This window comes from Muntiacus reevesi, chromosome 20, assembly GCF_963930625.1.
Source record: "Muntiacus reevesi chromosome 20, mMunRee1.1, whole genome shotgun sequence".
Taxonomy (NCBI): Eukaryota; Metazoa; Chordata; class Mammalia; order Artiodactyla; family Cervidae; genus Muntiacus; species Muntiacus reevesi.
This window is the reverse complement of record NC_089268.1, coordinates 22,364,361-22,391,263: the sequence shown is the minus strand read 5'-3', so window position 1 is coordinate 22,391,263 and position 26,903 is coordinate 22,364,361. Positions and strand designations below refer to the sequence as shown.

The 26,903-nt window shown below is 40.2% G+C and overlaps 1 protein-coding gene across 1 annotated transcript in view; it reads right to left on the bottom strand.

Moving 5' to 3' along the window:
* OPN5 (opsin 5) overlaps positions 1-2,122 on the bottom strand; it is a 34,194-nt gene extending 32,072 nt beyond the window's left edge. The window contains exon 1 of the mRNA XM_065913416.1: positions 1,993-2,122. Coding sequence (XP_065769488.1) covers positions 1,993-2,122 — 130 coding nt within the window. The remainder of the gene's footprint in view (positions 1-1,992) is intronic.
* Positions 2,123-26,903: the final 24,781 nt, after the last annotated feature.

The following is a 26,903-nucleotide window of genomic DNA, read 5'->3' as shown; positions in this document are numbered from 1 at the left end:
CAGCGACTCTGGAACACACGTTTGGTCCCACCTTCGACTCCCTGACTCATCTGAGGCTCCCTTTGTTCCTGGATTCTCTTGGGACCTCTTTTCCTGGCGCCTCCTCAGTACTCCCACTTGAATATTACAATAGATTGTCCTTCAGACCCCTAATCATCCTTTGTATTTTGTGTCATCTGGAGAAATCTGTCAGGTTACAGATGCTAATTTGTAATTCATTCCTCACAACTGATTGAGACAAATTCTATTTTTAAGATGTCTATTTTTCTGTCTTTTCTGATCTCTGAAGGTACTTACGTTTAATAAAAATGCAATGTGGATTTTACTACCAGAGTCTCCGTGTGGGCAGAGAGCAGCTTGCCCGTTACGTTCACTGCAGTTTTTCCAGCAACATAAACAGTGGCAAAGAATGGGCACTTTGCCCATGCAGTTGTATTTGAAAGGATGTGGAGGTCCATTTATAAGAAGCAGAATTCAAGTCAGTATGATCATAACTAATAACAAAGCCAAGGACTCAGGAAAACCCTTTGCAGCAGAATTTCTAATTCAATTTCATTCATTCCTTTTCCTCAAGCACTGACCATAGAGGGGTCTCCAGACTTTTCTAATGAGTTTGGCTAATTTCAGGAGATTAAATGAAAGTCTTAGCCAGTAATAAGTAGATGAGAAAGAGAGATGGGAGGAGGGAAGGAAGGAGAAGGAGAGAAAGAAAGAAATCGAGAAAGCTTGACCCAACATGTGAAAAGATCAAAGGCAGACACACCTAAAGACATAACCCACCTGCACGCTGGTTACCCAGATTTAAAACAATGATTTTAAATGTAAGAGAAATATTACGGTTGAATCTAATTACCTAGACTGGTGCTGTCCAATAGAAATATAATGGAAACCAGAAATATGAGTCACATACATATTTAATTTTTTTCTGGTAGTCATGTTAAGCAAAATAAAAATATTACTATTTATTTGGAAAATACATTTAGTTAACCTAGTGGGTTAGCTGTGTGTGCTATGCTGTCGCTTCAGTTTTGCTCAACTCTGTACGACCCTATAGATAGTGGCCCGCCAGGCTCCTCTGTCGATGGGGTTTTCCAGGCAAGAATACTGGAGTGGATTGCCATCCAGGGGATCTTCCCAAACCAGGGATCGAACCGGCGTCTCTGGGTCTCCTGCATTGAAAGGCCGGTTCTTTACCACTAGCACCACCTGTAGCCAATTGCTTAAATCTATTAATGAGCTATTTTACATTATTCTTTCTGGCCCTGTGTTTTACAGTATCTGATTTCTATTTATACTACACATATCTCAATTTGGAGAAGTCACAAGTACTGAAGAGCCACTCGTGGCCACCAAACTGGGTACCAAAGCCAGGAAGAAGACGTACCATGTTGTGGATCAGGCACAAAAACTTTAGACCCTGGACTGATTTCCACTTATCATTCAGACATTTTTTCAGCTCTCACCAAAATCACTTGGTGATGCTACCATGGCCGGACTTGACTTTAGGTGAAGCAAACTCAGTGTGACCCTCCTAATGGCAGCACTGGGATAGAGTTCCCTCCGTTGCAAAAAACAGAGGCTAAACTAGATGCGTTCTAAGGTACATTCTGAGCCTATACTCCTATCATCATATCAAGAACATTTTTCAAAAAGTAAAAGCACTCTATTTTAAATAAGATCTCCTTATCATTAATTTTATTATTCGGTAGACAAACCTACTACCAAAGCAATCAAAATGAAATACTCAAGATAAATTATTTTGCTGTAAAGCTTCTTGGATTATCGAGGGAATATTTATCCCTAATAATAAAGATAATGGAGTCATTTCTATGAAACATATAAAGGCCGGATGCCACCCGTTTTTCCTGCATCCTCCCACTCTTCATCTCAAAATATTCACATAAGTGTTGACATCTTTGTGCAAAGTCAACATAGCAGCTTATGAATTTTCTAGATGCAGCCTTTGTACGGGAAAAAAACAAGGAAACTTACCAATGATTGTTAAGTAAAAGCCAGCCACTAAATCCGCTTCCCAGGAAAGCTTGGAAGCAAAAGGATCCCCATCGCGAAGATAAGGCGGCCGGCGCTCGTCCGGGGGCGGGGCCGTGTGGTTCAAAGCCATCTCCTCCAGCGCCGCGGTCTGAAAGGCAGACGCGCGGGTCACAGCGGCCCAGAAGCAGCCCGCCCGACCCATCTCACGGCCGTGCCCCCGGCTTTACAGTGAAAATCAAATTCGCAGGGTCATGCTTGAGTCTCTAATAACTGGTGAACACTTGAGCGTTTTTCTTCCACTATCCACACTTGTCAATATTCAATTCTCCGGTGTGTAGATTATCCAAGTGTAGGTTATTTCATTCCCACCTTCACCCAGTTTGTGCCACTTCACACCCTGCTTGGGTGGATAAGAGGCTGAAGGCCAAATCTCATCCATTTTACTGCTTCTCACTATTTCTTTTAACTTTTAAGCTTTTTACTTTATATTAAAGTAGAGCCGATTAATAACGTTGTGATAGTTTCAGATGGACAGCAAAAGGACCCGGCCAAACATTTAGTATCCATTCTCCTTGAAACCCCCTTCCCTTCCAGGCTGCCACATAAGGTTGCTTCTCACAATTTTTGTAAAGGTCTGAGTCAAGAAAAGATGTTGTATGGATACACGCACACACACACAAACATATGAGATATTTATTAAAATACTATCAATATATAAAATGTTTTAATTTGCCAGAGTATAGTGGGTTTTTATTTATCCAAATTGCCCAGAGGAGCATCTCTGTCAGTTATATGTTCAGTGAGCTTCAGAATTTTTCTAAAAGAAAAAATAGTCATTAATTATTAGAGCATTGAGTACAAAGAGACATAGAATCTTCACTAAATGAAGTTAAGAACTAAAAGATTGTCAGGAAAGGGACAGAAAAAAACATTTTACAAAGTAATAAAATTTAAAGCTGAGTTATTCAAAAACAAAATATCTTTCAACATTAGACCATTTAGAAATGAGTTCTATTTTGGCTATAATTGGTGCAGTGATAAAGAATCAGCCTGCCAGTGCAGGAGACCCGGGTTCAATCCCTGGGTCGGGATGATCTCCTGGAGAAGGAAATGGCAATGCACTTCAGTATTCTTGCCTGGAAAATCCCATGGACAGAGGAGCCTGGCAGGCTACAGTACGTTGGGTCACAAAGAGTCGGACACGACTGAGTAATTAAACAGGAACAACACTAGACTCATCCACAGGCAGATTTGAGTTTCAAGTTTCTTAAAGCAGAAAACAACTCCATTATTGCCCACCCCCAGCCCTTCCAATCCATTCTCTAAATCCACTGCTTGCTGTAGAAATACCACATAACAGTGCAAATGCTTCTGTGAAAAGTCTGATATTCCAGGGAAGATGCCAAGAGTTGCAAAAGAAGCCTCCTCTCTAAAAGTGAAGAATAAAATAAATGACTGATCAAGACACCCCCCCGCCCCAGATTTATGATTCTATGAAAAGATTAAAAAAAAAACTTTTGGAATAAATTGTACATCATTAGTCACATTTTTCATATTTGGATATTCCTTTGAGCAATAAAATAAACTATGGCGCCCTCGCATTTGCTACTTAATGGTCTTTTGCCCATGAATAATGCTTCTTAAAACTGTTCTCATAACAGCTTATTGTAGAAAAATCTAAAAACATCCCCACTCCTCATCACCCATAAAAGTTTTCAGTATTTTTTGAGTTACTAGCATTGACCTCTATGATTTCACTCTGAAAATTAAGAGGTAACTTGAAATGCAGCCAGACCCAAGTTCTCCTGTCTAAACTGAAAGAATTTACAAATGACTATTTAGCAGATATGGAAAACAGAATGGTAAATCATCACCTACTAAGAGGAACTAAACCCCATCAATCAGTATCAAGGATGATGATTTAATTCTATCCAACTTTATCCAGCCCTAGAATTATCTTCAAAGAATGTTAGGCCACAGATTTCTCTCTGACCTGCTAAATTGTCACTGTTTAAAGCAGGATGTAGCATGGGCATTGTAGATAGCTACTTATGCAAAGGATCTGAAAGTGTTCTTCCCAAAATGGGTTTCCCTACTGGGCTGCTCTGGCTTCTGAAAAGTTTATGATTTTTTTTTTTTTTTTTTTTTTTTTTGCCTGAAGGCTTTATCAACCCTGCATTTATTTCCAGGTATATACCATCTGAGGGGCTTCTCAGATGTCACAATGGTTAAGAATCCACCTGCCAATACAGGAGACTCAAGAGACACAGGTTCAATCCCCGGGTTGGAAAGATCCTCTGGAGTAGGAAATGGCAATCCTCTCCAGTATTTTTGCCTGGCAAATTCCATGGACAGAGGAGTCTGGCGGGCTACAATCCATGGGGGTCCCAAAAAATTGGACATGACTGAGCACACATGCTTGCACATATATTATCTGAGAAAATAAGATGTGAATCTGTCAGCATCCATGAAATCTTTAACATCAAGGAGTTTACGAAATGAGTCACTTGGTACCCAGTAGCAGCCAGAGGAGCTGAAAATAAGTGGGATACAGGTAACATCAATTATGACACAAAAGAGGATGGAAACATGGTAACATGTGGTGATGCTTGAAAAAACATGAAGGCCATGAAATATCCAGAAAGTTAACAAAGAAGCATCCAAGAGTTAGGGAAAGGACATCAAAGAGAGAAGAGCAGCAAAAATTGACAATATTCAACTTCTAGAGGTGAAATTTCTTAGCATTAAGCCTGATACAATGTAACCAAGGAAGCACAGATTTTAAAATTCTGTAAGTCCAATGGATGGCTTATCTAGGTCATTGTCAAGTGGGTGTTGGCCCATGTTTACTACTGTCTTCAAAGATTACCTACAATAGGCCTAGAAGACAAAAGGTCTGTGGTTAGATTCAATTTAACCTCAATTCCAAAACTATGCTGAATCAAAGTGGTGAAAGCAGATGGACACGCTTGTCTTGTCCTTGATCTTAGAGGAAATTCTTTCAGTTTTTCACTATTGAGGATAATGCTTGCCATGGGTTTTTCATATATGGCCTTTAATATGTTCAGGCAGATTCCCTCCATGCCCACTTTCTAGAGAATTCTTATCATAAATAAGTGTCAAATTTGGTAAAAACTTTTGAAAGAATTCCTATAAATGAAAAAAATACACACACACACACTGATTCCAGAAATGTGTGCCCCTCACTCGCCTGGAGTTTTGCAGTAAGAGGCCAAAAACTCGAGATCATGCTTCCTTGTAACTCAGCCCCAATGACCAGCCAGCCGGGGCCCCTCATCATAAGCAGGGAGACCGCTACTAAAGACCAGGGGGTGGAATTTTCTTTGCCTGCTTTGTGCTCACCTCTCTGCTGTCCTCTTCAATCTCAGGCTCTGCCTTTCCCACTAGAGAACCACAGTGCCTTATGCCATCACCCCCACCCTATCCTTTCCTGTCAAATTCTTCTCTAAAATATTGGAGTTGAGGCATGTGGTTGACATAGGAGAGTGTTCACAATATATTTGGTGGGGAAGAAAAAACTATCAAAGACTTATGAAACACTTTTCTTAAAAAAAGTAGAGAAAAATAGATATATATTGAGGGGTTATATTTTTTTATTATGAATTGTGGTAGTATTGTTACTATCCATAGTGATATTAGGAGGAATTTTTCCTCTACTTTTTATTTGAGATCACTTGATGATATATTCATTTTCTAATTATGTAGCATGGGTATGTTACTTTTATAATATGTATTATCTATAGTTTAATATAGGTGTTGTTACAGATTATTTGTGAAATTTGTGAAAATTTTACACCCATTCATTCATGTAAACACTTACAAACTACAAGTTATATGGTAGGCCTCTACTGAGTCCATGAGTCCCTTCCCTTGGGACTTTGTCATTAAGGAGAGACCTCACTGGAGCTGAGTTAGGAGATTTTTCTGCAAAAGATTCTATTCATAGCCCTGAAATCTCATCACACACAGGGAGCAACTCACATCTCTACCCCTGAACTGTGCCTAGCACTGGCCTGGATGTGTGTCAGCCACAGGTTGGGAACCCAGGAGACACCTTGGGAATTTTCTCCCCATTTCTTGAGCCTCTTCTTGCTCACTGAGTGTTCTGTAAATTGAAGAAGCATAAACCGTGCTCTTCATGGCAATTTTTTTTTCTGTGTCAGCAGCTGCAGAAGCTTGATGTGCATCAAGCAGTAATAATACTCATACTAAAATGTTGCAAATCACATCTGTATCCTAGTGAAGCAATTTGGATGATTCTGGCATGCTTGTATTAAGGATATGGTATTTTTGTTTTCTATATACACGAAGAAGGACCCTGCAAGAGCTTCAACAAAGTGGCAATCAAGAAAAAAAAAAAATAATGTGGGAGCTCAAATAACCCCAATGCAGGCCTCCAGAGAAGTAACCTTTATAAGGGAGTTAAGTGTTAATGAGATCCTTGCCTTCTCTACAAGGGAAATATTCACAGCCACAAAAAAAAACTAGTGATCAGCTGAGGTTGGCTGTCAAACAGAAATGCACATAACACCCTTCAGATTTTCCTGTCATGGTTCAATATGATGCTAGAGAAGAAAATAGTCATTTTTTGGACCCACTTAAGACAAGAAGCATGAGAAGGAAGAGAGGGATAGAGGAAAAGATAGGAAGTGAAGGTGGGAAAAGGAAGCAAAGAATATTTTCTGCTGCAGGACAAAAGCAGCAAGAGAGCAATCAATTCAACTCAATAGCTCCTAAGCCATGTAAAAAGGGGGCTGAGTTGTCTGTTGAGAATAATAACCTTCGAGTCAATTTATTCCCAGCAGTTCAGCTTGAAGCAAATTGACAAATCCAAGGCAATGGGAGGATTGTAAGCCATAGAAGTCTGCTTTAATACTGTCTTAAATCATTTGTTTTAACTTTTTGTTTGTCAGCTGTCACATAACTCCTAATTCAACCATCTCTCCTCTTCTGAACTTCTGAGTAATGAGTTTGAAATTAATTTATCCCACATTCTCTCCAAACCACTTTTCCCAGGCAAAACGGAGCAGTACAGATTTCATATAAGAATGACTATGTTAATTTCCAGCTCTCAGTACTTTTCATTCTCAGGACAAGAGTCCCCACCTACTCAATCCGAGTACCAGGCAACATTGTCCAACTCTGGCATGGGGCACATTTGCCCCTTCCTTTGCCAGGAGTGCTCCTGTCCCCTCTACCTTAGGATCTCTCCTTAAGGAAGCAATCAAGTAGCCCAAACCTCTGCAGATTATCAAGACAGCACCTGACCTAGGCAGTGTCTCAAGAGCATGCAGGAAAATGTAAGCCCCAGAGGGGACGCTAGAACCTCAGGACCCCTACTTGCATCATGACAGAACTCCAGATCTTCAAACCCTTCTCAAGTGGGGAATACTTTTGTCTGTACCCTCACAGTGGACATTTTATTTCCTCCCCCCAGCCCTCAAACTTTAGGATAAAAAGAAACTTGGGCAAAATAAAATGGCTTTGAAAAAGGGATACATAACCCCCTGCTTCCTTCCCAAATCCATGTCCTGCAGGCTCTGAGCTCATCCAACTCTCCACATCAGATCATGTAGCTGAGATTCCTAGTGAAAAGGTTGCCCTCAGGAATAGTAATGGCCAACACGAAGCACATGCAGAATCTTCAGCAACTGAATCTATTCATATTCCTTTGAGAAGAAATCAGCCATGCCACATGAGGGTTAAAGAAAAATGGGAGGAACAAACCGGCTAGACACACAGTTACTTTGGCAGGAAACTCAGAGGGCTTCAGACAGATCCGAAACTGTAATTTTACTACAATCTCTCATTGTTCTACTCTTCTTCCTTGTTGCATTCCTGATCCAATATTCTGTTTCTGCAATGCCTTTTAAGCATAAGTTGATAAGCATTAGTTGATAGATTTCACCCTAAACTCAACAAGAGGGGGGAAAAAAAATCCAGTTCACTTCATCAATTACACAGTGGCATTCACCATAAAGAAGCAGACAGAACGGCTCTAGCTTGCTCCTAGTTCTTACAACCCCAAAGAGGAGGGAGAGACATCCCCTAAAAGTGAATTAAGAATCGCAGTCTCTGTGTCATCCTCGGCCATCCTTAACATTCCCTTTAACTAACCATTCGACTCAAATGTCCTATTTTCCCGACAATCATCTTAGAATTTGTTGTTTCTTCATTTATTTTCCCCCGTGTTAAAACTCACCAATTTAAGGGCCTGCCAAAAAGAAATGTCTTTCCCTGGGCTTCTCGGGCTGGGGTTGCTCAGATCTTGCAATGTCTTCCTATTGGTTCTTTCCAAAACTCTAGTTACTCTGTCCTTCAGCTGATTTTAAACAGTATCAAGTGAAAGGTACTCATTTTCTAGACTTTCCTGCTCTCTCCACCCCTCTGCTAAAAGGACCAATCATATCTTTGGAAAAAATAATCTCATTTTATTGAATTATTGAGAAGAGATGCAATTTTTGGAAGCTTAACTCATTGGTGATTAAAACCCAGCAGCAGCTACTGGGCCCAGATATTGATCAGAAACTAGAATAATGCTATTTGCTGACTGTACTTTAAGACACCATATGCTTGCTTTTTTATTTCCAGATTTTAAAATCTCAGATTACTATTTAGGACCAAGAATTAAATCCTAGAGCTTTTTATTAATTGTCTTCTTAGCTTTTTTTAAAAATATCAAAGCACACTCTCTTCGATTACCTAACTTCCTGAAGAGCACAAAAATAGAAAAAGAGAAGCTCACGTATAATTTTTAAAGCATAAACCTTAACGCTTTGTCCTGAGCTGGTTTACAGCTCTGAAGGTTTACCAAAATTAAAATCGAGGTTTTTGCTCTCTGGTCGACTGAATGACTTCACTTTCATTTTTCACTTTCATGCATTGGAGGAGGAAATGGCAACCCACTCCAGTATTCTTGCCTGGAGAATCCCAGGGAAGGGGGAGCCTGGTGGGCTGCCGTCTATGGGGTCACACAGAGTCAGAAACGACTGAAGCGACTTAGCAGCAGCAGCAGCAGCAGCATTAAGCATCTAAGGGATCCTAGCATGGATCAGATATTCTTCGCGTAACTGGAACTGTGTTTAGTGTTCCACATCCCTTGTTCCATTACAACTCCACGACAATAATTTTTTGTCAGTAACAATACTGAGGTTGGGGCTTCCTTTGTGGCTCAGTGGTAAAGAATTTGCCTGCCAATGCAGGAGGCACTGGTTCGATCCCTGGTCCAGGAAGTTCCCACATGCCTCGGAGCAACTAAGCCCATGCATCACAGCTGTTGAGCCTGTGCTCCAGAGCCTGGGAGCCACAGCTGCTGAAGGCCACACATCCTAAAGCCCATGCTCTGCAACAAGAGAAGCCACTGCAATGAGAAGCTCTTGCACTGGAAGCAGAGAGGAGCCCCTGCTCGCCACAACTAGAGAAAAGCCCACACAACAATCCAGACCCAGCAGAGCCAAAAAATAAACTAAATGATAAACTTTAAAAAAAAAAAAGAATACTGAGATTTAGAGAAATTCAGCAGCTCATGAGAGGTTATACTACTTAACTCCTAGTAGAATCTCATTAAAAACTTGTGGACTAAATCAATGAACAAACACTTAACCCACACAGAACATTGCTTCAAATGTGTTCAAATGTTTTCATGGACAAAGGGGAGAAATTATTTTAGAGGAAAAAAAAACGGGTATGTGTCAATAAACACAGTCATTTCAGGCAAGCCTCCTGAAAAATAAGACTATTTCAGAGCAGTCCCAAAGAGAAATATTCCCAGAATTTCCAATATAATCTCCATTTTAAATATTCCATCCTGTCAACACAATAACTGTGCTTTTTCAATCATGTGATCCCATTTTTAATTTTAGACTTACTGAGGTATAACTGACATACAAAATTATAAGATATTTTAAGTGTATATCATGGTGATTTGACATACATTGTAAAAGTATTTCCTTCCATTGAGTTAATTAACACGTTCCTCACTTTGTATATTTATCTCTGGTTTTTCTTTTTTTTTTTTTTTTTTTGGTGAGAACATTTAACTTACATTCTCTTAGTAAATTTCTATTATGCAATATAGTGTTAAATTTCAATTACAGTCACCATGTTATATATTAGAGGTTCAGATCTTATTCATCTTATGACTAAGAGTTCTTACCCTTTTACCAACCCCAGCTTTCAGCCCTGGAAACCTCTATTCTACTCTCTGTTTCTATCAGTTTGACCTTTTCTTTCTTTAATATTCCATATATAAATGATATCATGCAGTATTTGTCTTTGTCTGGCTTATTTCACGTAGCAGAATGCACTAAGTTCAGTTCAGTTCAGTCACTCAGTTGTGTCCAGCTCTTTGTGACCCCATGGACTGCAGCACGCCAGGCTTCCCATCACCAATTCCTGGAGCTTGCTCAAACTCATGTCCATCGAGTCAGTAATGCCGTTCAGCTGTCTCATCCTCTGTCACCCCTTCTTCTGCCTTCAATTTTTCCCAGCCTCAGAGTCTTTCCAAATGAATCAGTACTTTGCATCATGTGGCCAAAATATTGGAGTTTCAGCTTCAACATCAGTACTTCCAATGAATATTCAGGACTGATTTCCGTTAGAATTGACTGGTTGGATCTCCTTGCAGTCTAAGGGACTCTCAAGAGTCTTCTCCAACACCACAGTTCAAAAGTATCAATTCTTCAGTGCTCAGCTTTCTTTATAGACAACTCTCACATCCATACATGATTGCTGGAAAAATCATAACTTTGACTAGATGGACCTTTGTTGGCAAAGTAATGTCTCTGCTTTTCAGTATGCTGTCTAAGTTGGTCATAGCTTTTCTTCCAAGGAGCAGGTGTCTTAATTTCATGGCTGCAATCACAATCTGCAGTGATTTTGGAGCCCCCAAAAATAAAGCCTCTCACTGCTTCCATTGTTTCCCCATCTATTTGCATGAAGTGATGGGATTTGATGCCATGATCTCAGTTTTCTGAATGTTGAGTTTTAAGTCAACTTTTTCACTCTCCTCTTTCACTTTCATTAAGATGCTGTTTAGTTCTTCTCTCTTTCTGCCATAAGGCTGCTGTCATTTGCATATCTGATGTTATTGATATTTCTCCCAGCAATCTTGATTCCAGCTTGTGCTTCATCCAGCCCAGCATTTCGCATGATGTACTCTGCATATAAGTTAAATAAGCAGGGTGACAATATACAGCTTCAACTTACTCATTTCCTGTTTTGGAACCAGTCTGTTGTTCCATGTCCAGTTCTAAATGTTGCATCTTGACCTACATACAGATTTCTCAGGAGGCAGGGCAGGTGGTCTGCTATTTCTATCTCTTGAAGCTTTTTCCAGTTTGTTGTGATCCACACAGCCAAAGGCTTTGGCGTAGTCAATAAAGCAGAAGTAGATGTTTTTCTGGAACTCTCTTGCATTTTCAATGATCCAACAGATGTTGACAATTTGATTTCTGGTTCCTTTGCCTTTTCTAATTCCAGTTTAAACATCTGGAAGTTCACATTTCACGTACTGTTGAAACCTGGTTCGGAGAATTTTGAGCATTACTTTACTAGCGTGTGAGATGAGTGCAATTGTACAGTAGTTTGAGCATTCTTTGGCATTGCCCTTCTTTGGGATTGGAATGAAAACTAACATTTTCCAGTCCTGTGGCCACTGCTGAGTTTTCTAAATTTGCTGGCATATTGAGTGCAGGACTTTCACAGTATCATCTTTTAGGGTTTGAAATAGCTCCACTGGAATTCCATCACCTCCACTAGCTTTGTTCATAGTGATGCTTCCTAAGGCCCACTTGACTTTGCATTCCAGGATGTCTGGCTCTAGGTGAGTGATCACACCATCTTGGCTATCTGGGTCGTGAAGATCTTTTTTGTACAGTTCTTCTGGGTATTCTTGCCACCTCTTCTTAGTATCTCCTGCTTACATTAGGCCCATACCATTTCTGTCCTTTACTGTGCCCATAATTGGTATCTTTAATTTTCTTGAAGAGATGTCTGGTCTTTCCCATTCCATTGTTTTCCTCTATTTCTTTGCATTGATCACTGAGGAAGGCTTTCTTATCTCTCCTTGCTCTTCTTTGGAACTGTGCATTCAGATGGGTATATCTTTCCTTTTCTCCTTTGCCTTTAGCTTCTTTTCTTTTCTCAGCTATTTGTAAGACCTCCTCAGACAACCATTTTGCCTTTTTGCATTTTTTTTCCTTGGGGATGATCTTGATCACTGCCTCCTGTATAATGATCTTGATCACTGCCTTCTCCATCCATAGTTCAGCAGGCACTCTTTCTATCAAATCTAGTCCCTTGAATCTATTTATCACTTCCACTGTATAATCATAAAGGATTTGATTTAGGTCATACCTGAATGGTCTGGTGGTTTTCCCTACTTTCTTCATTTAAGTCTGAATTTTGCAATAAGGAGTTCGTGATCTGAGCCACAGTCAGTGCCCCAGTCTTGTTTTTGCTGACTGTAAAGAGCTTCTCCATCTTTGGCTGCAAAGAGTACAATCAATCTGATTTCAGTATTGACCATCTGGTGATGTCCATGTGTAAAGCCTTCTCTTGTGTTGTTGGAAGAGGGTGTTTGCTATCACCGGTGCATTCTCTTTCTAAAACTCTTACTTTTGCCCTGCTTCATTTTGTACTCCAAGACCAAGCTTACCTGTTACTCAAGGTGTCTCTTGACTTCCTACTTTTGCATTCCAATCCCCTATGATGAAAAGGACCTCTTTTGGGAGTTGGTTCTAGAAGATATTGTAGGTCTTCATAGAACTGTTCATCTTCAGATTCTTCAGCATTACTGGTTGGGGCATAGACTTGGATTACTATGATATTGAATGGTTTGCCTTGGGAATGAACTGAGATCATTCTGTCATTTTTGAGATGGCACCCAAGAACTGTATTTCAGACTCTTTCATTGGCTATGAGGACTACTCCATTTCTTCTAAGGGATTCTTGCCCACAGTAGTAGATATAATGATCATCTGAGTTAAATTCACCCATTCCAGTCTGTCTTAGTTCACTGATTCCTAAACTGTCAATGTTCACTCTTGCCATCCCCTCTTTGACCACTTCCAATTTACCTTGATTCATGGACCTAACATTCCAGGTTCCTATGCAATTTTGTTCTTTACAGCATCAGACTACTTCCATCACCAGTCACATCCACAACTGAGTGTTGTTTTTGCTTTGGCTCCATCTGTTCATTCTTTCTGGAGTTATTTCTCCACTCTTCTCCAGTAGCATATTGGGTATGCTACTACCGACCTGGGGAGTTCATCTTTCAGTGTCCTATCTTTTTGCCTTTTCATACTGTTCATGGGGTTCTCGAGGTAAGAATACTGAGATGGTTTGCCATTCCCTTCTCCAGTGGATCACATTTTGTCAGAAGTCTCCACCATGACCTGTCCGTCTTGGGTGGCCCTACACAGCATGCTCATAGTTTCATTGAGTTAAACAGGCTGTGGTCCATGTGATCAGTTTAACTAGTTTTCTGTGATTGTGGTTTTCATTTTGTCTGCCTTCTGAGGGAGAAGGATAAGAGGCTGATGGGAGAGACTGACTGAGGGGGAAACTGGGCCTTGTTCTGATGGTCAGGGCCATGCTCAGTAAATCTTTAATCCAATCTTCTGTTGATGGGTGGAGCTGTGTTCCCTCCCTGTTACTTGACCTGAGACCAAACTATTGTGAAGGTGATGAAGATAATGGCGACCTCCTTCAGAAGGTCCCACACACGCACTGCTGCACTCAGAGCCCCCAACCCTGCAGCTGGCCACCAATGACCCACACCTCCACTGGAGACTCCTGGACACCCTTAGGCAAGTCTGGGTCAGTCTCTTGTGGGGTCACTGCTCCTTCCTCCTGGGTCCTGGTGCACACAAGGCTTTCTTTGTGTCCTCCAAGAGTCTGTTTCCCCAGTCCCGTGTAAGTTCTGGTGGCTCTATGGTGCAGTTAATGATGACCTCCTCCAAGAGGGCTTATGCCACACCCAGGTCTGCTTCACCCAGAGCTCCTACCCCTGAGTCAAGCTACTGTTGACACATACCTCCACAGGAGATGCTCAAACTCTCAAAGTAGGTCTGGCTCAGTCTCTGTGGAGTCTCATGGGGCACACAAAGTTTTGTTTGAGCCCTCCGGGCTCCTCTGGTGGGTAAGGGGTTTGACTCTCAATGCAATTTCATCTCTCCTATGGTCTTACTGGGGCTTCTCCTTTGTTCTTTGACATAGGGTATCTTTTTTTGGTGGGATCCAACATTCTCCTGTCAATGGTTGTTCAGCAGCAGTTCTGGGAATAAAACGGTAAAGGAACAAAATTTGTTCCTTCTTTCATGGAGTTGCCATTTTAATGGAGGTGCAAGATCACTACAAAAATGTATTTAATTACTGTTGAGATAAACACTTATCCAGTAAGCATTAGTAGGAATTACAAGTGTCTCAAAAGTCATGTGGTGGGAAGTCCCTATTTTAGAGGTGGGCCAGGGGGAGTGAGAGGATGAAACAGCAGGACCCTATGCTCTTCCCGCTATGTCCTCTGCCTCCTTTTGTCTGTGGAAAGCTTTAGTCAAAGAATAAGTTTAATCAGAGAAATAAAATCATGCAGAAACAAAGGGAAACCGTCCCAGGAGACTAAATGATAATAATGTAGTCACTAAACATAGTTAAGGACTTTTAGTTCCTTCACAAGGGCTATAGATAATATTCTGAGCCATTTCTTGTGAGCTGTCTTATAGATACTGAAATTCCCCACCAGGTGGAAGAAGCCATTAATAATTACATGATGACCAGACTATAGCCATGACATAAGCTGTCGCAGTTCTAAAAATTGGCCTCAAAGAAATGGAAACAGACCAACACTGGAACTGAAGATTAGCTGTACGTAAAACAACCAAGATGATGCTGGTCTAATCACTGATGATCAATTTCAAGATGTCTGCCAGAGATGACTATACTGTGTCTGCATGTAGCCCCCTCCCTCTGTCTATAAAGTTCTTCCCCTCTGACTGTCAGTTGGGGAGAGTTGGCCTTTGGACAGAGGTCTGCCCTCTGCTCCAGTTGCCAGCCCTCTGAAATAAAGCAAAATATACATTCCACCAATCTGACTGGTTTATTGGCATTTGAGTGGCAAGCAGCCGTATCCGATACCTTTCAGTAACAGATGTGCCTTGATAAGGTACTGGGGTAGTTAGAAGCCTCAGATGCAAGACAAGCTGTCATTTATCAGATCCAGCACTTAGCCCCTGCCGGGGGTCCTCCTGATATCCAACCCAAGACAAGAACCTATGAGGTGCGCATCTCACTCTTTTCTGGATCTCAGCCAAAAAGATCTCAATACCACCCCCAGGACAACAGTATCCAGCATCTAGTCCACTGAATTGTGTTCTCTGGTGTGTGTGTGTGTGTGTGTGTGTGTGTGTGTGTGTGTGTGTGTGTGTGTGTGTGCATTTAGTGGTTCAGTTGTGTCCAACCCTTTGTGACCCTGTGGACTGTAGCCTGTCAAGCTCTTCTATCCATGGGATTCTCCAGGCAAGAATACTGGAGTGGGCTGCCATTTCCTCCTCCAGGGACTGAAACTTTGTCTCTTGCTTCTCCTGCATTGGCAGTATGAATATTGACAGTATTCTTCACCACTGAGCCACCTGGGAAGCCTGTGTTCTACATTATACATTCCCAAGTAATCTTGAACTTCTCTTTCATAGAGCTCCCTTCTTAATGCATGTCTCTTCTGCCTGGCAGAAAAATTCACGGCAACAGGAACTGTGATTCTTGGTGACCAATGGTGCCCCCAGGACCAAGCATATCATCGGAAGCATAATTAGTAGGCACTCAGTAAATATTTTTTGAGTGAATCAATCAACGAAGAGGGGGCTGTTCTATGTTAGAACTGAAACCAAGAGGCAAGAAGTCAGGGTGACACAGCAGAGGTCTTGCATAGCAAGACTGGATCATGTTGACTGTTCCCCTGTTCCCTCAGGAAGAAAATAAAGAGTAGGAATTTGAGTTGACATTTATCCCTTCTCTCTTGCTTCTGAATTCTTCTGATCATTAGTCATGGTACTATTTTTCAGATCCTCTAGTGCAACTTTTCAGTTATAAAGTCTTGGGCCCCAGATATTGATAAAGGAAGATTTTCTCATCCATTTATTTGTCCTTAATCCTCTTTATCTGTCATTTTGCCTTAACACCAATAATACTCAAGCAGCTGGTTGTACGTTAATGCTGCTTCCCTGGGATTTAACATATAAACTTGGGCATTAGGGGAAATGCAGATTTACGCCTCTTTTTATATCAGAAAAGCAATCACCATAAAAAATCCATCTCAATGAATGTTTTTCGCCACACAGGAAGAAAAAATCCTATGTATCTCAACTGAAGTAATCCAACTTGTCAACTAAGCTACTATGAATAATGTATCTAGTGGCATATTTTTCCAAAATAGTAGCCTGCATCTGGGTACTGATGCATCTGTTACTGAGTAGCCAGCTCCCTGGGTCCACACTTTTAAAGGACTGCTTCCAACTTAACTGAGGTCAAACTCAAACTTATTTAATTCATCTTTAGGGATGTGCAATTATTATTTTGAGCATTCCTGCACTGTAACAAATACACTAGTGTGACATTTAAGTTTTACTATAGTTGACTATTTTTTTTTATTTTCTTTATTCCCTCTTGAGGGCTTTTCTCCTTTCTTTGGTTGGATGGTTCCATTCTAGGTATTCTAGATATCTACTCTCTCACTTCCTTCATAGCCTACTCCAATGACCTCTTTACAGTGTGGTTCTTCCCTGGTCAACCTATATAAAAATGCCCAGCTTTCTACCTTGGGAGAAAGGTAGATATACCTTCCAGATATAACTCAAGAATCCAAACATTCTGAGTTGAAGAGACTGAATAGGGAGTTTAAAAAGGTGGGAAAATATCATCTCTAATGGAGCCATATGTCATCCATTCAAAACTGACCCTGACTTGACACAGATGTTCGAATTAACAAAGACATGAAACCAATTATTATTACAACTCTATTATATATGTATATTCAAAACTTAACTGGAGACATGGAAAATGTAAAAATGTACCTAATCAAACTTTTGAAGATGAAAATTGCCAAGTCTGACACTAAAAAAAATACTAGGGATGGTAGTATTAGATCAGAAATGATAGTGACTTTGAAGAAAAAGCAATAGAAACTCAGAAATGAAACAAACGGAAAAAATATAATTTTATATATGTAAGTTTTCTCCTCTTATTTAGATGTAGTATGGGATATATAGTATATATAAAAGTAAAGTGAATGAAAACATTACAAAGATTAGAAGTGAAGAAAAATAAGTATATTGCTATGTGGTTCTTATGTTTTTTTTTCTTTCTTTTTTTTTCTTTTTCTTTTTTATTTTTCAGTGGGTTTTGTCATACATTGATGGTTCTTATGTTATATGCACAGTGCCTATCCTTTAAAGGTAGACTATGATCAGTTATGTGTGTAATAATTGCTAAGGCAACAACTAAAATAACAAAACAAACAGTTGTAGCTAATAAGCCAACAAAGGAAATAAGATGATGTCATAAAAGTGAAAAAGGAAGGAAGAACAGAGATTAGACAATGTCTTTGTAAGGGTTCTCCAGAGAAACAGAATCAATCGGGCTCTGTGTGTGTGTGTGTGTGTGTGTGTGTGTGTGTATGAAGAGGGAGAGATTTATTAGAAGAAATTGACTCGCATGCTATGGAAGTTAATAAGTCCAGCAATCTCACTCACTTCTGGGTATTTTTCCAAAGAAAACAAAAGCACTAATTTGAAAAGATACATGTACTTCTATGTTGGCATATTTACAATATCCAACATAGGGAGGTAAACTCAGTGTCCATGGACAGATGTATGGATCCAGAAGATAAATATTGTTGTTCAGTAGCTAAGTCATGTCCAACTTTTGCAACCCCATAGCCTGCAGCAAGTCAGGCTATCTTGTCCTTCACTGTCTCCTGGAGATTGCTCAGATTCATGTCCTTTGAGTCAGTGAGACTACTAACCACCTCGCCCTCTGCCACCCTCTTCTCTTTTTGCCTTCATCTTTCCCAGCATTAGGGTCTTTTCTAATGACAAAATTGTTAAGAATTTTCTGTCTAACTGAAGGAAGAAAAGGATTTTCCTGGTGGCTCAGTGATAAAGAATCCACCTGCAATGCAGGAGATAAGGGTTCGCTCCCTGGGTTGGGATGATCCCCTGGAGGAGGAAATGGCAACCCACTCCAATATTCTTGCCAGGAAAATCCCGTCAACTGAGTTGCAGACTATAGGGTCGCAAAGAGTTCACCACGACTGAACTACTGAGCGTGTCAGGAAGAAAACCTCTTTGATTGCAACTGCATTGTTCAAAGGCTTTTAAACCACACTTGTACCATGCCAAGTCGCTTCAGTCATGTCCGACTCTGCCACCCTATACCCACCAGGCTCCTCTGTCCATGGGATTCTCCAGACAAGAATACTGGAGTGGGTTACCATGACCTTCTGCAGGGGATCTTCCTGACCCAGGAATCGAATGCACATCTCTTACGCTTCCTGCATTGGTAGACAGGTTCTTTACCACTAGCGCTACCTGGGAAGCCCAAATCATACTTACCTGTTTTCAAGTCTGAATAGAATCACAAGCCTCATGGCTTTTTGTCTAGCTAGAAGATGACTTTTGTTAGAGATGATCTTTCTCTGTCTCTTACTCTGCTTTCTGGAACACTTTTCCTCGCTGCTCCAAGATCAGCTAAATGTCACTGTATCATTCCATTCTCACCATCACATTCCAATGCAGAGAACCACTAATTCCTCACTGGCTATATTGACCACTATTATACTATGATAGCATACATCCCACTGTACCTTAGTTAATCCCCTGTGCCCTTGACTATCCCCTCTGTGTAACTGTTTACACAGACTGTGTTTTGCTCATTATCTTTGTACACCTCATACCTTCACCTAGTCTGCCTCGTAGTAAACATTCCAAAGAAGCATACCAAGTAAACAGCCATTGTCATTGATCATTTCACACCGTGAAAAACACCAGGGTCTTTGTTTCCATTCCACCTCATCCGTGAACCTTCATCACTGACATCTACATATGATGTGTATATTAGAAATTCAAGATCAGAGTAAGAATGTTAAAGACTGCATTGGTCAGATGTCCTTTAAAGAATTTTACTCTGATTGCACTTTTCTGATCCATCAAATGTACAAAATTGGAAGTTAGCATTTGTTGTCCAACAGCATTTTTAATTTAGAACCCTTAGCTGCCTGAGATAACTATGAGCATGAGGTCCTAGGGGAAGCATTCCTGGAAAGTATTGTTACTCATTCTCATCACCAATCTGCATTTAAAGGTTGAAGTCCAAAGCTCCTTATTTTATATGTGGGCAATGACCTTGGGAAGGATTGACTTTTCACTGTCCTCATTCATCCTCAAATAATTACTTTTCCCTAAATAAATCTTTGATAAGTATCAAAGATTAGAGGGACCTTTACATTAAAAGGGCTTCCCTGATGGCTCAGGTGGTAAAGAATCAGCCCGAAGCACAGGGTTCAATCCTTGGGTCTGATCCTGGGTTTGATCCTTGGGTCCAGAAGATTCCCTGAAGAAGATAATGGCTACTAAGATCACATAAGCTATTTAGTCTCCTTTGGTTCTGAGACCAATTCCAGTGTGCACGTGCATGCACACACACACACACACACACACATGAATGCACGCATGCACGCACACACACCAGCAAGTAATTCTCCAGGCAGCAACAGGATGTCCTGCAATTCAACTCAGTTCTGACACTATCAATCTGAAGAGAGCTTCAGATCCCACAGGTCAAGGAAGGACAAAGTCATTTATCCTCCACCCCCCTACTTGAAACACCAGCCAGTTGCAAGCCCAGGTTGTTATCTGTTTCTGATCAACTGACTACAAACTTCAGGCTCCAGACCCACCCTAACTCAGAACACCAACTGCAAGTCCAGATGGTTACCTGTACTTCTGATCAACTGCCTATAAATTGGAGATTCTAACGACCCCTTTTTTGGGCTAGATTAATTTGCTAGACCAGTCCTCAGAACTTGGAGAAATATTTTAGTAACTAAATTACTGATTTATTGTAAAAGGATGCAACTCGGGAACGGCCAAATGGAAGAGATGCTTAGGGCAAGCTTGTCCCTCTCCCCAGATTTCCGCATGTTCACCAGACTGAAGCTCTCCGTACCCTGCCCAGTTGGGGGATTTTTATGGAGGCTTCATTACATGGGGGTTCCCCTTGTGGGTAACTTGCCTGGAGGTATTCTTGCCTGGAGAATTCTGTTGATAGAGGAGTCTAGGGTCACAAAGAATCTGACACAACTGAGCACTAACACTTTCACTTTCTTTCATTACACAGGCATGATTGATTGAATCATTAGTTCAGTTCAGTCTCTCAGTCATGTCTGACTCTTTGTGAGCCCATGGACTGCAGCATGCCAGGCTTCCCTGTCCATCACCAGCTCCCAGAGATTGCTCAAACTCATGCCATCCAACCATCTCCTCCTCTGTTGTCCCCTTCTCCTCCTGCCTTCAATCTTCTCCAGCATCAGGGTCTTTTCCAGTGAGTCAGTTCTTTGCATCAGATGGCCAAAGTATTGGAACTTCAACTTCAACATTAGTCCTTCCAAGGAATATTCCGGACTGATTTCCTTTAAGATTGACTGGTTTGATCTCCTTGCAGGCCAAGGGACTCTCAAGAGTCTTCTGCAATACCACAATTTAAAAACATCAATTCTTCGGTGCTGAGCTTTCTTTATAGTCCAACTCTCACATCCATGCATGACTACTGGGAAAACCATAGCTTTGACTATGAAGACGTTTGCTGGTAAAGTAATATCTCTGCTTTTTAATATTCTGTCTAGGTTTGTTATAGCTTTTCTTCCAAGGAGCAAGCCTCTTTTAATATCATGGCTGCAGTCACCATCTGCAATGATTTTGGAGCCCAAGAAAACAAAGTGTCACTGTTTCCACTGTTTCCCCATCTATTTGCCGTGAAGTGATGGGACTGGATGCCATGATCTTTGTTTTATGAATGTTGAATTTTAAGTCAGCTTTTTCACTCTCCTCTTTCACTTTCATTAAGAAACTCTTTAGTTCCTCTTCACTTTCTGCCATTAAGGGTAGTGTCACCTGCATATCTGAGGTTATTGATATTTCTCCTGGGAACCTTGATTCCAGCTTGTCCTTCATCCAGCCCAACATTTCACATGATGTAGTCTACATATAAGTTAAATAAGCAAGGTGGCAATATACAGCCTTGATGTACTCTTTTCCCAATTTTGAGTCCGTTGTTCCGTGTCTGGTTCTAGCTGTTGCTTCTTGACCTGCATACAGATTGCTTAGGAGGCAGGTCAGGTAGTCTGGCATTCCCATCTCTTGAAGAATTTTCCACAGTTTGTTGTGATCCACAGTCAAAGGCTTTGGCATAGTCATTGAAGTAGAAGCAGATGCTTTTCTGGAATTCTCTTGCTTTTTCTATGATCCAATGAATGTTGGCAATTTGATCTCTGGTTTCTCTGCCTTTTATAAATCCAACTTGAACATATGGAAGTTCTCGGTTCACATACTGTTGAAGCCTGGCTCGAAAAATTTTGAGTATTACTTTGTTAGCGTGTGAGATGAGTGCAATTGAATCATTGACCACTGGAAACTGATTCAACCTCTAGCCCATCTCCTCTCCCCAGAGGCTGAAGGGTGGGACTGAATGGACTGACCGTCTAATCACAGATTGGTTCCACAGGCAACCAGCCCCCATCCTTAGGTGTTTTCCCAAAATTGATCATTAACATAGCAAAAGGCAACTTTTTTGCTCTTATCACTTAGGAAATTCCAAGTGTCTTAGAAGTTTTACACCAGAAATGAGGGGAAAAAACTATCTTTTTCTTAGTATAAATCACAATATCACAAGTCAATATTATCATTTTCATGAGAGTCCAATAAAATTAAGTGCCTGAGTCTTTTTTATGTCTGCTCTCCTGGTATCTTACTGGCCCTTTTTTATTCTGTTGAAACTAAAATAAATATTGTGGAGCAATATTGATGAAAGCATCCTTGGTGACTCATATGGTAAAGAATCTGCCTGCATTGCAGGAGACCTGGATTTGATCCCTGGGTCCAGAAGATCCCTTGGGAAAGGGAATGGCAACCCACTCCAGAATTCCATGGACAGAGGAGCCTGGTGGACTACAGTCCATGGGGTTGCAAACAATTGAACACAACTAAGTGATTAACACACAAGGACAAAAGAACCAGATGAGAAAGAAGGGTCTTGAAATGCAGGAACAGAAAAAGCAGACCCTTTACACCCTTCCCACCATGTTATAACCATTGCAGAATTTTTGAGTCTTCCTGAATAGTATGGCCTGTCCCTGCTCCTACCCCATTTGAGGAAAGCGTATTTGCCTTACTCTTCTCCCATCCTGTGTAGGGAATGTATATATCTCAACCAATCAGGAAATGACTTGCAAGACCTCTATCCTGCTCCTTGTCCCCTGGCTATAAAAACAGACCAAGGACCCACATTTGAGGGGTTGGCTCTCCCTGGCTATCAGGAATTTGCCTTGCTACTGGCAGTTACACCCTTTCCCCCACTGCTCTAATAAACTTTATTCTCCTTTCATTCTGCGTCATGTCTGGAAATTCTTTTCCAACTCATGCACGGATCATGACATTTACATTATTTAAAAAAACTGTAATATATCCTTACTGAACTTTCTTTGTTTGTAGTTGATATTCTAAACTGTAAAGATTTGGGCAGGGGGGTGGGTGGTTCTCTTGGGTCTTTGTGGCACACAGGATCTCTGTTGCACATGCAAGATCTTTCCTTGCAGCTCAGGGGCTCCAGAGCATGTGGGCTCAGTTGTTGCAGGGTGCAGGCTTCAGAGTACTTGGCCTTAGTTGCCCCTCAGCATGTGGGATCTTAGTTCCCCACCCATGGATGGAACCCATATCCCCTGCATTGGAAGATGTATTCTTAACCACTGGACCTCCAGGGAAGTCCCATGTAAAGTTCTTTTTTAAATCATTGTTTTGTAAGCTCAGTATCCTACCAAAACAAGAGGGTAACTCATAAATCTAACAGGAGGTGAAGGATTTGTTAAACAATGGTATGGCAATATCATGGAAATGCAATACTTCTCTTTAGCTTTAGATGAGTCATACAGTATAACAGACTCTGCCCAAAGAATATTTTGGGTATGCATTGCCTCAAAAGACTTACTAATTTACCAAAAAAGCATTGGAAATCCACAGCTTAAAAAATTTGAGCTGGTGGCACAGGTATTCTCAAATCTTTCACATGTGTCACAGAAAAATTTCTACCAAATATGAAATATTGGTTTCTGCCACAACAGACAGTGCTCTGGATGTTTTAGATCAAAATCTATGTTTATTAGAATTAAACATGAGCATAAAATCCATGTTTATTGGACTTAAACATAAACAAGATGCTCATGCTTTCCTCACTGTTTCATTCCAATGTGTGATACATACTGAAAATATTTTTCCTCACTTCTTGGAAATAGTCTCTATGAAAAGTATCATAGATACAGTTATTATATATATTCCAGTGCCAGAATTCATCACCAATTTGTGGACTTACTGAAAGAAATAGAAATCAATGAGTTTAATTATCTTGTATTCTTTGCGAATGTCCATTGGTTGAATTTGTGAAGATCCTTATGAGTATTTATTGAATTGCTAACTCCACTTCAAAATTTTCTTGAACAAAAGAAATGCTTTTCAAATATCCCATAATCAAAAACAAAAAATCAGGAGTTTGATTTATTTTTCCTAACTGGTATCACACTGCATATAAATGAGCTAAAATTTCAAGTTACAAGGGAAAAAAGAGCTTATTGCAACCTAACTAGAGAGGCAAGGAAACACATTAGCATCAAAACTTGCAAGTTTCTTAAGACTTATTGTCACATATTTTTCTAACATAAATTAACATAAAGAAGCTTTTTTATTATAATTGACAATGCTATATAAACTGGCTACAAACACTACAGGAACTTTTGAATGATGCTGTCTTAACACTGATAAATTTAAAATTGCTTTTCAACATTAACAATATGCCTTTGAAATTGGTGATAATAGTACTGAGTTAGCACAAAAGTTAATCAATTTATGAAACTTGAACAGACATATTTTTTTTTTTTTTTTTTTTTTATTTATTTTTTTTTTTTTTTAATTTTTTTATTTTTCAGTGGGTTTTGTTATACATTGATGTGAATCAGCCATAGAGTTACACGAATTCCCCATCCCGGTCTCCCATCCCACCCCCCTCTCCACCCGATTCCTCTGGATCTTCCCAGCCCAACAGGCCCGAGCACTTGATACATGCTGTTCTTTCGAAACATCCCACCCTCCCCTTCTCCCACAGAGTTCAAAAGTCTGTTGAACAGACATATTTTTGAAAAGAATATGCTTTTGCTTCAAAAGTTAGATCAACTATTCTAAAACAGATAAACCAGTTTTGTCAATGTGAATATAAATATTAGATAATATAAATTAATTTTTTGGCACTTGATTCAGATATCGAAAACTTTCAAATTTGCTTTTGACCAATCTGAATATGTAAGTCTATTATTTACCTTTTCAAATGTAAATTTTATGAAATTTAAATAGGGATCAAATAGAGCACTTGCATTGAGATGTGCTATAAGTATAAAATATACACTAAATTAAAAATTTTTCATTAATAATTTTCTGCTAATTATACATTGAAATAAAATATGACTAAAAGCTAAATGTGGGAAATAAATGTTGCATAAAAACATAGAACTCAAAACAATATAGATACCTACACACATGTAAACAGCATGCATTTTAAAAATCAATATTATACAAAAGAGCCTTAGAGGGTATTTTAGATACTATTTTCAGTAAAATTGTTAAAGATTATATTTTAATACTTCTTAAACATGCTTATTACTAGCTTGGAAAAGTGAGATCTTACATAACGGTATTTCTGAATTACAAAAAAAGGAAAGTAAAAAATTGAAAGACATTATACCATGATGAGTAGCACTATAACTTGAACTTTACAGTTAGACTTTTTTAAAGGCTCAACTTGGTTGACTCAGCAGTAAAGAATATGTCTGTTAATGCAGGAGACCAGGGTTCGATCCCTGGGTTGGGAAGATCGCCTGGAGGAGGGGAGGGTAACCCACTCCAGTATTCTTGCCTAGAGAATCACATGGACAGTCTACAGGCTACAATTCATAGGGTCACAACCAGTTGGACACAACTGAAGTGACTCAGCACGCATGCACACAAACCTCAACTTAATTTCTAATTCACACAGGTGGCGTTTTTGAAATGATCATTCAATATTTACCTTCAAAAAAACCAGAAATCTTTAGCACTGGAATCTAATAATAGGATTTAATTTGTAAGAAATCCATCAACAAAATTACTATTATGATTCCTGAATAGACAAAATATATTTTCTTTAATTTCTGGGCCAATTGGTAGAGAGTTGAAAGAGATTTTCTTTTTTTCTTCTTTTTTTATTTCTTTTTTAGAAATTAAAATAGGCCCTACTTTCAGAAGAAAAAATAAAAATGAACCATTCAGTTTCCTTTGGGTTCAATATAGGCAGAAATAGGATAGGAAACAAGCCATTTTTGATACTGACACTTTCCTTTATATTTGCACGTTCAGTACTTGTTTCACAGAGACCAAGAATGTGTGAATATCGTCCACCAGTTGGCTGATTTAGAAGAGCTGTGCTCCACAAACTCCAGAGTAGCCTAAACTTTTAATTGGGCGCTAAAAAAAAAAAAAAAAAAAAATAGCCCTTGCAGCAATCAGGAAGTTCAATATCATAAGTAAAAAGGATAATAGGCAAGGAACCATCCAAAAGCTATATTTGTTTAAAGAGCAAAGATTAAATTGGCTTACTAGGGAGAGTAAAGTGAATTACAGTAAACCTCCACAGATCACTTGGCTCCCATTAACACGTTGGAAGAGTCTTGGTAGCAAGAACCAAAGCACATTTTTCTTCTCTCCCTGTAGGTTCTGGATGATGAAGATTGCAGATTAAAATTTGCTAAATTTCCCTCTATCTGGCCTTGCTATTTTATCAATATTATTCCTCACTTTATTTTTAAAATTATATCTTTATTTTGTGTTTTCTTCCCCTGTGTGTGTGTGTGTGTGTGTGTGTGTGTGCATTCAGTTGTGTCCGACTCTTTGTGACCCCCTGCACTGTAGCCCTCCAGGCTCCTCTGTCCATGGGTTTCTCCAGGCAAGAATAATGAAGCGTGTTGCCATTTCCTCCTCCAGGGGATCTTCCCGACCCAGGGATTGAACCTGCAATTCCTGGGTCTCCTGCATCGGCAAGATGATTCTTTGTCACTGAGCCACCTGGAAAGCCCCATCTTTTTCCTTTCAATTCAGTTCAATTCAGTCACTCAGTCGTGTCCAACTTTTTGCAACTGCATGAACCAAAGCACGCTGGGCCTCCCTGTCCATCACCAACTCCCGGAGTCTACCCTAACCCATGTCCATCGAGTCGGTGATGCCATCCAACCATCTCATCCTCTGTAATCCCCTTCTCCTGCCCCCAATCCTTCCCAGCATTAAGGGTCTTTTCCAGTGAGTCAGCTCTTCACAATCAGGTGGCCAAAGTACTGGAGTTTCAGCTTCAACATCGGTCCTTCCAGTGAACACCCAGGACTGATCACCTTTAGGATGGACTGGTCAGAGCTCCTTGCAGTCCAAGGGACTCTCAAGAGTCTTCTCCAACACCACAGTTCAAAAGCATCAATTCTTTGGCACTCAGCTTTCTTCACAGTCCAACTCTCACATCCATACATGACCACTGGAAAAACCATAGCCTTGACCAGA